The following is a 12,930-nucleotide window of genomic DNA, read 5'->3' as shown; positions in this document are numbered from 1 at the left end:
GCTTATTCAAGATCATCACTTTCATGCATTCACCTTCCTCCCTTAAATAAATAAATATGCTATCATATTTTTTTATTACTAATCACAACACTCTTATGTAAGATATTTGTTATTAACAAAAACGATAGTATAACATGGTAATCAGATGATATACAAACTAGTAAATTACTAAACAAATTAATGTTACAAATATATATTTTTAACACACTCTCCATTTATTAGATGAAAATAATTAAAAATAATAAAATTTTGTGAGTCTCGCATATAAAACTAACTCTTTGAAATAATTTAAAAGTATAAAATAAAAAAATAATAATATTATGATTTATTTTTAAAAAAGATAATAAAAAAATTAATAAATATATCAAGAATATAATTGAGAGAAAATATAAAAAATTAGAAACTAATGTTTTAAAAAATATTCCTTCAAGTAATATTTTTAAAAATATTATAAATTACTAAAAAAAACATTTTCTTACCAAACAGTCAAATAAGCTCTTTGACCCATAAAAAAAAATAAAAAATAGTTAAAATGTTTTGTTGAATATAATCATAATATATACTATTGAGCAAAAAGATGAATTGACACATATTTATTTTAATTTAATTAATATTCTTTAATTTAACCTCATATTTATTTCAATTTAACTAATAAAGTTTGAATTCAAACTCTAAATATACAATTGTATTACACTTTTAGAAAAATAAAATTATCACTCATAATAATTTTAGTTAAGTCAAACATAATTGACTCATTGGTCAAATTCATGGTCATGTGAAAGATAGTGCAATCTCGTATAAAAAATGATTTCAAAATATGATCATTTATAGTTATTTTTAAAATTTATTTTGGATGCATTTTAGTGTAAAAAACTTGCATGACCAATTAATAAAAAATTATATTTTTTAAGATAATTATTATAAAAATCAACAAATTAATTTTACTTGTGATTGGATGGCCATTAAAGACCATTTACTCTCATTTCTTTAATGTTAAGAGAATATTTGACATTTATTAAAATAGGTTCATTCAAACAAAAATTTATTTTAAACCGTAAATACTTTTTTACAACTTCTTAAAAACTGAATAATATATTTTTAAGAATAATTAATTAGAAAACATACACTAATAATAACCATTTTAACTATATGAATTTAAATTTAAATTGGCATATTGGATATTAATTATTTTACATACATCACGCTAATATAAAAAAATAGTCAAATACTTCCTTCAAACTATTCAAAGAGGTGTTTATTTTCAATTGACATTAAAAAAATTTATAAACATTCTTGCACTAAAAATTAAATAATTTCTCTGATTTGTATCTGTTTCTTTTGTCTACAAAGATGAATAATTTACAAAGGCTACCAAAGACTTGGAGTACGTATGAGAATATATAGTCTTTTGGTACAACTAGTAGGTAAAATCTTGGTGGACCCTAAGGTCAATGGACCCCAACCAATTCATACCTTGATCAAGTTGACACACACGTGGGGAACTAATATAGGAACAAGTTATTGGTTGTCATATCTGACTTTTTTTTCTATTAATCAATGACTTGAGATATTAGTTAAATAAATAAATAAATATTTTCAATTAAAAAATGGTAAAAGCGTATCAGACTATCAATAATTTTTTTAATAATTTTTTTTTTGTAAATTACTAAATTAATATCTTAAGATGCTTTCTCTTGTCGCATTTTCTTCTTGGCTTCTTTTTCATCTCTCGTCGGTTATTACACTTGTTTGGCTCTTATTTTTTATTCTTTATGATATTATTGAGCAATTCATAAGATTTAGCGAACCTTAATTTTTAACGGATAGTTTATAATCCAAGCTATATAGTTTATTATTTGTAAGCAATGGTAAATGAATTAGGAGTCTTAAAAAATTTCAAGACAAATAATATATTTTTTAATTTTTTTTCACAAGTATATTTTTTTTAGAGAATACAAGTATCTTCTCTTGAAAACAATCCTATTGTAAGATATTTTTCTATTTATTATGCATTAAGATTTTATAACAATAGTGTATAATCGTTCTAGAATTTATTTAATTTTGGAAAATTATGTATCTGTATTATATTAATTACCAATTATTCACTTGACATTAAGTAAATTACAATAATAGATTTCTTTAATTAATATATAAAACTACAAGAACTATGCAATTTTGCTATGAAATTTAGCTACAAAATGCTTCCATAGCATTATAGCGACGGATGGATTATGACCTCTTATTAACTGAAATTCTAGAGCTAATAACTAATCTCTAGTTAGGAAATATTCCATGGGACCGTGGCTACAAAAATATCTTTTTACGAATATATTTACATGTAATAGCAAGTAAATTAAAAAAATAGGTATCCTTGAGTTTTTATATATTTAAATAATTAAAAATGATTTTTGACGTTAACTAAATTGCTTAGTCTTGACGGAGATCAAGAATGGCCTATGTATATACTTATATGCTAGAAATTATTGCTGCAAGGCAACCCGAATAGCCATTAATTATGAAAATAAAGAAATTTGCGCGGAATATGCTTCTGCTGCTTCCTTGCTTCCATCACAAGAGCATAAATTAGCTTCGGTTTTTTTTTTTGAAAGAACAAGAGCATAAATTAGCTATTAGTTATAGAATATATATGCTCACATTTGTTGAGGCTTTTGTAGCCATCATCAAGGTGTTAGTTATATGACAATACACCACAACGATGGGAGGTTGACTCTTTCAAAACTAAAATTATGAAATTCACATTTAATTATGGCGATTTGTTTTTTTCTTTTTTGAACATTTTTCTATGTTGGTGCTCGTTATTCTATTTTTTTCGACAAATAATTCACCGAAAAAATGTTATTTTTTAATTGAATTATATAAGCTAAAAGGGCAGAAAATTCTTCTGCTTTTAGGAGTATCATTAAAGAAAATAGTGGCCAGGGAGGCTCCAATCTTGTATTGGGATAGACTTGCCCGTCAATTTTTTCTTTTCCAAAACCCATTATCATGCTCTTTTTAATTGATTTTTTTGCTTCCAAACAATGGAAGTTTTGCTTTTTAGCTTTACCGATGTTTAGTTGTAACTTTTGAAAGGGAATAAATTCCAAAGCAACTATGTGGAAAAGAACTATCATCTTTATTCAGTGACACACACTATTAACTTTTGATTTCCCTTTTCAATTTTGAACATATGTAGATTTTGACTTATGACTTGTATTCATATAAAGGGTCATAGCAGCACTTTAGTAAATAATAATTGGACTCCTAAGCATAGGTGCCAAAGGAAATTGGTTTGTTTTTGTGCCCATGCTTTGGCCAACAAACTGCCGCAGATAATAAGTATATCCTTTTGTGGGGTGTGGTTGTCAAAGCCATTTTACACATGGAAAGTTCGATGTGAATAAAGCTCCTCCACACTATACTTCTCCTTTCTGGTAAAGTTGAAGCAGCACATAATCAAAACTAGGAAGGCAGCGTTGGTCCAAATACAGTGTTTGTTCTGGGAATAACGTTTAACACCAGAATTCTAGCTCAATCAGGGTACTGTATTTTTTGTTTTGCCTTATATATGCACGTTTCCTAACAAAACTGCATCAAATAATTAAAGAGAAATGATTTGGTATCTAGAGCATGTTTGGTTTCCAAAGTTGTTGCGCACGAATTTCAAAAGCAAATCTAATGACTCAATACAAATGAAACACAAAGATATTATTAACAATCCAAATTCAATTGTATCAAGGAAAGCACAGCAGCCTGCCCATCCCTCTGATCCCTTGACACTTCTTACATTAATAGATATATATTTTTATTTTTAAGTTAGGTAATGTAAAATTGTTAAATTAATTATTTATGTTATTATTTTAATAATGATTAAGGTTAATTAATGTAAAATTGATTACGTTTGTTATTATTACTATAATGATTTAGGTGATAATAGAATAAAATTGTGTACAATTAATTATGTGTTTATTGGTTTTATAATAATGATTAAGGTTATTATCATTTAAGATAAAAATAATTTCATTTTTATATGTAAAAATAGTAAATATTTTTTTAAAAAAAATTATTATTTATTAAAAATTAGACATTTAAACAATTAAAAGTGAAGAAAAAAAAATTTAATCCCTTTTAATAAGTTCTGGATCCGTCTATCCAACTATCATATATAACTCTTCAATTTTTAACTAATTCCAGCTATTTCTACCAAGCTGAAGGCTGAATGTAACAAGAAACGAATTCTTTTGCTAGGAAAGTCTAATGGTGTCGGTCATGAGGCATGTGTTTTATACCAATAGTATTTTCACATCAATCCAAAAGATTATGAGCTGGCGTAATAGTACAAAATGTTATTTTGTTTACGTGAAAAGAAAATAATTTATATTTAACTTTTATCATGTTTAATTTTTATTTTTTGGGGTCAGTCATAAATTACGAACTAACATAATTATTTCGATAGATTAGATGATGACACTCATGCTCCTCTTTCAAAATAATTTTTTCAATCGTTAAAACGTATGATGATGATCACTTTCTACTCACATTTGGAACTGTCACGTGTATCATTTACGTGTATAATTTCAAGTAAGGAAACGTACGTGCTCTATATATTTGCTGACACGTAGAAAACGAAATCCAACTGTATGTATGCGGATGCTGATTATGCTCTAGCACATGCATGATGTACTATATTCTAATCATTCACTCATGTATTGTTTTCTAATGAAATTAATTTTGTAGAATTTCAGCCTTTGTTTTTCTTATTTTAGCTTAGGTAATTATAACTATATATGAACAATGATACTTGGCATCATATTTTTTTAAAACCTAATAAGCATTCATCATTTTTCTCTATTACTCTCTTGATGCTATATCATATAACCAATAATATTTATATATTTTTTTACCTCTCTCACTAGGTGATCTAATGACATATTGGATGTTCATAAATAACTCTCCTATAACTATAGTCTTAATATAAGGAATATACAGTTCAGAGTCTGCAATTGTTCGGACAGTGATATTTGCAGAGACATATATATATATATATATATATATATATATATATATATATATATATATATAATTCAATAATTCATAGTGTAAATATGTGTATTTTAGTTTTTAAAACAACATGATGACAAAAATAATTATATAACAAATTAAAAATTATTTGAAGATAATTATAATTTGAGAACAATATATATGATTTTGTCTTCTTTTTTTTACGAGTAATGACTAATTTTGAAAATTAAATAAAAAAAGTACTAAAATGAAAAAATTCTTTCATATTCTAGTATAGATTAATTTTTCTTTTACACCACTATTTTTTGTTACCTTTCTTAATTACTACATGTAACATGGCCGTGAAAATCATCTCATCTTTCAAATGACCAATTTAATATTTTGAAATTGCATATAATATAAAAGTATGTATCTGAACCTTCTAAAAAAAAAAACATATATTTGAACCAACCTCCATTTTTAATTTGTGGCATGTTCAAATAATAAAGTTTTTTTGGGGCGTGGACTATTCAAATCATAATAAGCATCGCTTAATGCTTAATGTCTTGTGCATTGGAGTATAAATAGATTTTTTTTTTTGGTATTGTGTAGATAAACAAAGATTTTTATCATGATATATATATATATATATATATATATATATATATATATATATATATATATATATATATATATATATATATATATATATATATATATAGTTAGTTCAATTAATGAAATTATAAATATAATATGCAGAAGAAAGAATCATATTTTTAGCATATGTTATTTGCTTTGTGCGCCGGTTTATTCTCATTATCAATCGCATAACAAAAACTTATCCCGCATATTTGGATTTAGTATATTCCTAATTTCTATTAGCAAGAAAATAAACACAGAAGGCTAAAGTAAATAAACAAAATAGACGGAAGGAGAAGAAAATGGGAGCTATATGTGCAAATGTAATGGACAAGATCATTCCCTAAGTAACAATTTCTGATTTATAGAGACTCCAATTCCAATAGTGTCGTTACCTAGTTGACAAGTTTCATTTCGTTTTATCTCTCATCTTATATCGCATCACATCATTCATTAAGATTTCTCTATCTTTGTTACTCTCACCAAGGTGTCTAGGACACATTATTCTCTTGAAATTTTTATTAACAAACCTTATAAAATATCAAACAAGTACCAAAACACATTATGTCAAATTATTAAGAGGTTTTAAGAAATACTTAGATCCATAGAGTTTGATCAACACGCAGCGAAATCTTACAGTGATCACGAACAATTGGTTTAATGATCTTCCTCAATCAAATCACATTTTTCCTTATGGGACTTTCGTTTCTCTTCAGATGGAAGGGGAGAAATCGTTTCTTGATTTGATGTCTTGGAGACCATAACCATACCTTAAGTTTTAATCTATTAAGGTTCTCATTATCCCCTAATGAATCAAATTGGTTTCTGTTCATTAAATCCATATTAATTTTCTGTTGGCAGTTTAATTGGCTTATTGAATTAGATCACTTTATATTGAACTCATCTAAATGTAATTAACTAATATAAATATTATAATATAATATGTAGTTCATATTAATTAATTAGGAATTATAAAATTCCTAACCATCTCCCACTTGGGTTTCATATTAGCCTTAGACATTTATATCACAAAATTCTTTAGACGCACAACTATATGTTATTTACTTTTAGACTCATTTTATACAATTTGGTCCATCTCATATAGCAATAGGAAACCATTGCAGTTTTTTTTATCACAATTCAACGTGACTAAGCCACAATGATCATGGTAAACTAATTACGCATCCAAAATGAACATACCACGATACTATCACAAATTTATACTAATCATAAGAATATCATAAACTATCAGCCTATCATCGATTCATGAAGGAAAAACAGTTGGCAAAAAAATAATAAATTATTCATATAAGACCAAAGATCATTGCCTTATTACTCATTCATATAAACAACAAAAAATATGAAATTGTGTTACGTACAAAACATCATGATAATGACATACATATAGATTCACAAATCACACACAATGACCTTATATAAAATATAAGTCCATGTGACTTTGTATTCGACGTAAAGAGTTTTCGTAAATCTTATATGTATAAAACAAAACAAAAAATTTCTTGCTCACGAAATATATAGTGTTCAATAAAACCAACGCCGGATACGTATAACCTTTAACCCAAATAGAATAATATGTAAGCACACGCGATACAAACAAAAAATTGTGTACAAACATGTAAATCAAATGCAGATGTCTTTTATTCATTTGAAGAAAAAAAAACTTTACGACTATAACACAAAAATTTACGGATTTTACAATTTTATTGATCGAAATAGTTTCTCCCCAAAATAAAATTAGGGTTCATTTAATTAAAACGATCCAGATATAATACATATCAAACAACTTTAAATCCCAATAATCTAACAGTAATAGTGACTCTGATACCACTTGTTGGAATTTTTATTAACAAACCTTATAAAATACCAAATGAGCACCAAAACACATTACGTCAGATTATCAAGAGGTTTTAAGGAATACTTGGATCCATAGAGCTTGATAAACCCGCAACGGAATCTTACAACGGTCACGGACAATTGGTTTAATGACCTTCCTCAACCAAATCACTTTCTTTCTTATGAGACCTTTGTTTTCTCTTCAGATGAAGAGAGGAGAAACTGTTTCTTTATTTAGTGTCTCGGGAACCATAACGATGCCTTAGGCTTTAACTTATCCCATTATCCCCTAATGGGCCAAACTGGTTTTCGCTCATTAAGCCCATATCAATTTTCTATTGGCAGTCTAATGGACTCATTGAATTAGATCACTTTATATTGAACCCATCTAAATGTAATTAACTAATATAAATGTTATAATATTGTTCGCTTCGTTGGCAAATGTATCGATTTGCACAAGTAATATATAAAGTGGTAAGACCGAGTATCATATCCATAGTAAATTTGTTTCATCTAGATTATATATATTTAGTATGTAAATACTTTTTAACTTGGAAATAAAATAAAGATTCAATGATGGATAAGTTTTCTACAATGTGTTAAACTACTTAGACAATGGCTAAATAAACTCAAAGCTATAAAAATGCAATAAATATCAAGATAAAAAGCGTCGGGGAGCTTTCTACTGAACTTTCTCTTGTCGTATAAAAGATTTTTCTCTATTTAATGTTATTCTAGCACTCTTGCACCGAGTAAATACTCAGACCATGATTCCTCACAAGAATGAGCCTAACTCTCTTAGCTTTTGTTCTTAATTCCTCAACAAACTCGTTCTAAAAGAGTTGCAATAAGCATACAGTGCAAAGCATACTAGATTATTGCATTCTATTCCTAGATACACAAACCTCTAGCTTGCTCTATCAAGTTTTAAGGTTTTAAAGCATTTTCCAACACTAAAAAACCTAACTAAGCATACAAATGGGTGGTCAAGCCACAAACATGTAAAATAAATGCAGATAGAAACAAAGAACACCAGAAAATAAAATTAAATAAATAGTTAGAAGTTTACATCAAGAGTTTTCAGTAGATTACTCCTCAACAAAGAAGTTCTAGCCTTCCATTACAAGAAAAGCTTCATACAAACAAGAAAATGAATATTTTTGGTGAAAGAAAATGGAAAAAGGTGAAGAAGAATGTCTTCTCTCCATCCTCTCTGCCTTCTTCTCTCTGTTTTCACGTAGCAATGGCTTGGTCTAGACTTTTGTTTTGGTGGAGACCTTTGGTTTCCCACTAACTCAGTGTTTTAAAGGCTCTTGGACTTCTCAGCACACGAAGGCTCGTTCAACGAGCATGTCTCGTTGAACGAGTGTAAGTGAAAATCCGCTAAGCGAGCTTGGGTGCACTAAGTGCGAGAAGAGACAACATCCTCGCTGGGCGGGCTGGCTGCGCGCTGATCTGATTTATCCCCTCCTAAGGTTTTGCATCCGCTAAGTGAGTTTGCTGCCTCGCTAAGCAGATGAGACTCGCTTAGCCAATCTGTCTCGCTAAGTGAGTTCATCAACGACTTTTTGCACCTTCTCTTCTTTGGCCTACAAACTGAGTTGAATTCAACATTAGATCACAAAAATGGAGTTTCTACTCTATAAATTTACACAAGAATGAAAATATTTACAATTTTCACAAAAAGAACCATAAATTGGAGACACATTACTATTGTCTTACAAATTTTTAGTACACTAATAACTCATGAATAACAATTAACAAATATAATATATAGTCCATATTAATTAATTAGGAATTATAAAATTCCTAACATATTCTTCCTTCAATAACCGAACACGTAACGCAGGGTTGGTGTTTTTGTCATTTTCAACACTTTTCACATTCATAGTTACCATTTCATGTGTACTCTGATACGTACCATAATCATGGTTATCACGCTGCATTGGCTTCACAGTCACATGATCCCATACAAGTGTCCCCTAATTAAATAACTGCTTGAAAGTCTCAAGGAACTTGAAAATGATCATAATGTGTGCACGTACTTGGTTACATTTTATCTTTTTTTATTTATTCCATGCTATAATAAATAGAGAGAATAAGAGAAGGGTTTACTCACCTAGGCAACAAAGCAATAAACACAAGCTTACAGAATAGTTTATTCTAAAAGCAATTCTTTTATTTCTTTGTCTTCTTTATCTTCTGATGTTCTTGTGCAAGACACGAAATTGCTTCTGCTTCTATATTCTCTCTGGTTGCTGCTTTGCAGGTCTTATTCTCTAGCTTTCCAAAGGAAGAAAGTGAGTTGATTCCTGGGATCGAGTCATTTTTCTAAGGTTCTTTTCCTAAACTCTTTCTTTTTGTGTTCTTCTGTGTGTGTGTCTGTGTTGGAGTTTCTTGGTTTGGTACATGGCGATGAATGGTACAGTAAATGTTGTTCAGAAAATAAAAACATGTTTCTTTATTATTCTAATAATGCCACCCATCAAAACTTTCTTTGGTCCTTGTTCTTGAATGAATTGAGTGGTTTTGATGAATGATGACCTTGCCTTGGCTTTAACTGATAAAACTGAAATTTTCCATTTGTTTGATGGTCTGGTTTGATTGTGTCTGCTATTTTAATTAACCGCAACGTCAAGATTTTTCCATTTTCTGTGACCACAATTGCAGTCGCATAAGTTGCATTTGTTTGCAATTTCCTGCAATATTAAGAATTGGCACAATGACATCTATGATTGTAATTTAAAACCTTGACTAGGGCGCTGCAGATTAAAAATCTTGCAATTATTTTAGCACTTTTCACTGGGACAATTATTTTTTATTTTTTACTTATCTTTATCCCCTACTTTAGATTGACTATCATTCATCTTTGCGAAGACTGGTACATGTTTTACTTTTAAATGCATGATGCTTAATTTATCATCATATTAATCCCTTTTCATTTTCAAATGCTGATTATCCATCTAGAAGTATTGTAATGTGAGAGGTTTATTTGGACTCTGCTGCATTGATTTTCTTTCATGTTTTAACTCCGCCTATTTCAATATGCTTGTATAGTTGTATGATTGTATATTATCAACTAGCAATACCGAATTATATGTAGGTCATTTTTTGCTCAGTGGTTCTATTCCCTACTTTTGATACAAATTTTTCCTTGAGGACATTCTTTCACTGTAATAATAATGCGAGTGTCTTTTTCTTGAACATGTTGCTGAAAATGTCAAGTTTGAGTGTAATTTGATTTTGGTGTTTTACAGAAGCTAATTCCATGATACTTAAAGATCTAATGGAAGAAAAGCAGTTAAATTTGAATCAGCCACTTCTGTCAGTGAGACGGTTCTCATCAACATTGGCTTCTGAAACAGACCACAAAAGCAAAACTGATAAGCCATTAGCCAGACTTCCACTTCCTCCTGCATACAAATCAGAGTTAAATTCAGTGCCACAGAGGAATGCTGGAAATGTTCCTTTTGTATGGGAGAAGCCACCAGGAAGTCCCAAAAATGAAAGCAAATTACAGACACAAGCTATTGAGCAGTCGCCCTTAACCTCTCCAAACTTTCCACCTGGGAGGGCATCACAAATTAAGCAACAATCACTTGCTGAGATGAGAAGTGGAAGCACCCTTTCCAACTCTCAAAGTGTTTGGACAAAAAAGTAACAAAACATTCAAAACGGAAAACTAAGGAGATGGGAAGTTCTGTTTCAGATGATGGAGATGAGGCCTATGAAGATGCTCGTGACCTGCTCTCCAGGACTGAATCATTCTTCATGAGCTGTAGTGTGAGAGTGGCTTGAGTGGATGGGATGAACAAGAGGTCCAACCATTTGGAAGTTTCTCGAGTGACCATCAACAAGGACGCTATTTCATGATTGATAGGTTCTTGCTTGCAGCGAAGGCAATGACATCTGAAGCATCTCAATATGCTTCCAAGAAAGCACGTATTGGACAAGAACATCAAAAGCAGAAAAAGAATGAAGTGAATACAGAAATTTCATGTCCCATTAACCAGCTTAGGCCAAAAGCTTCGCCACATTACACTCACGATATCAAAAGGGAAGAAAGTGAAGATGAAAGTGATGGTTACAGTGAATATGAAAACTACACAACTACAACTTGTGGCCTATTTCCTCGGTTCTGTCTTTTGAATCCAATGCCTGGATTAAGAATGGTGGATAAGGTTCAAAGACATGCAGCTCATGGAATGCAAGCTAAATCTGCTGCTTCTCACATTGCTTCTTCAAAAGAGGTGTTAATTTGTCTCTATCTACTTTTCTTTCTTGTTAGTCATTATTTCACTTCAGGTGTTGTTATCTTTATTTTACCCTTTCTTATTCTGCAGCAAGGCAGAACTCCTTATGGGAAAAATTTAATAGATTCCCAGTCTGGCTTTAAAGAAGAAAAAGAGATTTTGGATATTCTTGTAAAATCTAAACATGGCATTGATCCACATCAACGAGGTTGCATTCAACATGGTTCTAGTTATGAAAGCCATGTACATGAGAAAACTCTATATGTTGATTCAGTACACAAGGTTAACTCTCAAACCAATGACATAGGGGGAGATTTTGAGACTTTTAGAAGAGATAGTGGCATTTATAATAATCCTTCAACAGATTCAAGTCTTAAAGTAATTGGATGTAAGAAGATAAATTCAGAAAGTCAAGTGTATAGCAGGGACAAACACTCGACTATCCTAACTCAGAATTCAGAACTTGATTTGAAGAGACAACTAGCTGCCAAATGGGTTGATGAAGAATGCACTTTGGCTAGCTCAAAGGTGAGATATAATGGGAAGATTGACTTAGAAAGCCAATGTCTTACAAAGTTAGGCCATCAAGAAATAACTGGTGCAAGCTGTTTTGGACTTCCTATTGTTCTTCCTTCTCTAAAAGCTCCATCAGAGTCTTGGCTTAAGCGCACTTTACCTACAATTTGCAAAAGGAACATGACTTCACAGTCTAACCATACTGCAAACATTTATGCAAGAAGTAAAACTCCCAAGACAACATCATCATTGCGTCCTATGTGGGAAACAATGGTTAAATCTTCTAATGCATATCATGGACATCTGCAGCTCCCTGAGGTAATTTGATGACTCTTTTGTTTGTGCATATTTTTGTGTAACTACTGCTGATGTAGGAAATAAGAAAGCATAAAGTCCTTCAATATTTCAGGATCTACAAGCACCTCCCATTTCAGAGGCTTGAGCTTTATGGAGAGAAGTGCCTTTGATAATTGACATGTATACAATAATTTTGATGTAATTTTTGCATCAGTGTTCTGTGCTTTCATCCTTCTGCATGGTTGGTTCCCTTGTGCTTCTATATGCACGAGGTGAATATAACTGACAATGTAAATCACTATTGCCTTTTGTATCTTGTAAGTATAAATATGTCGTTTCAATAAAAAGTTGCATCTGTGATTTGCATCAA

General features: G+C 30.1%; 1 protein-coding gene across 2 annotated transcripts; it reads left to right on the top strand.

Moving 5' to 3' along the window:
• The first annotated feature begins 9,634 nt into the window (after nt 1-9,634).
• On the top strand, nt 9,635-12,930 carry LOC102664140 (uncharacterized). Of its 2 annotated transcripts, XM_006594757.4 has the most exons (4): nt 9,635-9,830; nt 10,752-11,744; nt 11,838-12,581; nt 12,673-12,930. In XM_006594757.4, the coding sequence occupies exons 2-4, from the start codon at nt 11,364-11,366 to the stop codon at nt 12,703-12,705; spliced, it is 1,158 nt and encodes a 385-aa protein (XP_006594820.1). In that variant the 5' UTR covers nt 9,635-9,830; nt 10,752-11,363; the 3' UTR covers nt 12,706-12,930. The 2 variants fall into 2 exon arrangements, with proteins under 2 accessions (XP_006594820.1, XP_014621434.1); XM_014765948.3 differs by having other exon boundaries at nt 10,752-12,581.

The sequence above is a fragment of the Glycine max genome, chromosome 13 (genome assembly GCF_000004515.6).
Source record: "Glycine max cultivar Williams 82 chromosome 13, Glycine_max_v4.0, whole genome shotgun sequence".
Taxonomy (NCBI): Eukaryota; Viridiplantae; Streptophyta; class Magnoliopsida; order Fabales; family Fabaceae; genus Glycine; species Glycine max.
The sequence above is the reverse complement of the archived record's forward strand: the minus strand, read 5'-3'. Positions and strand labels throughout refer to the sequence as shown.

What these genes read in the sequence shown, in the direction of transcription:
- LOC102664140 (XM_014765948.3), top strand. Translation starts at nt 11,364, where the DNA reads ATGATTGATAGGTTCTTGCTTGCAGCGAAGGCAATGACATCTGAAGCA. An exon ending in GACATCTGCAGCTCCCTGAG is followed by an intron (nt 12,582 to 12,672) that starts GTAATTTGATGA and finishes TCAATATTTCAG; the next exon opens with GATCTACAAGCACCTCCCAT.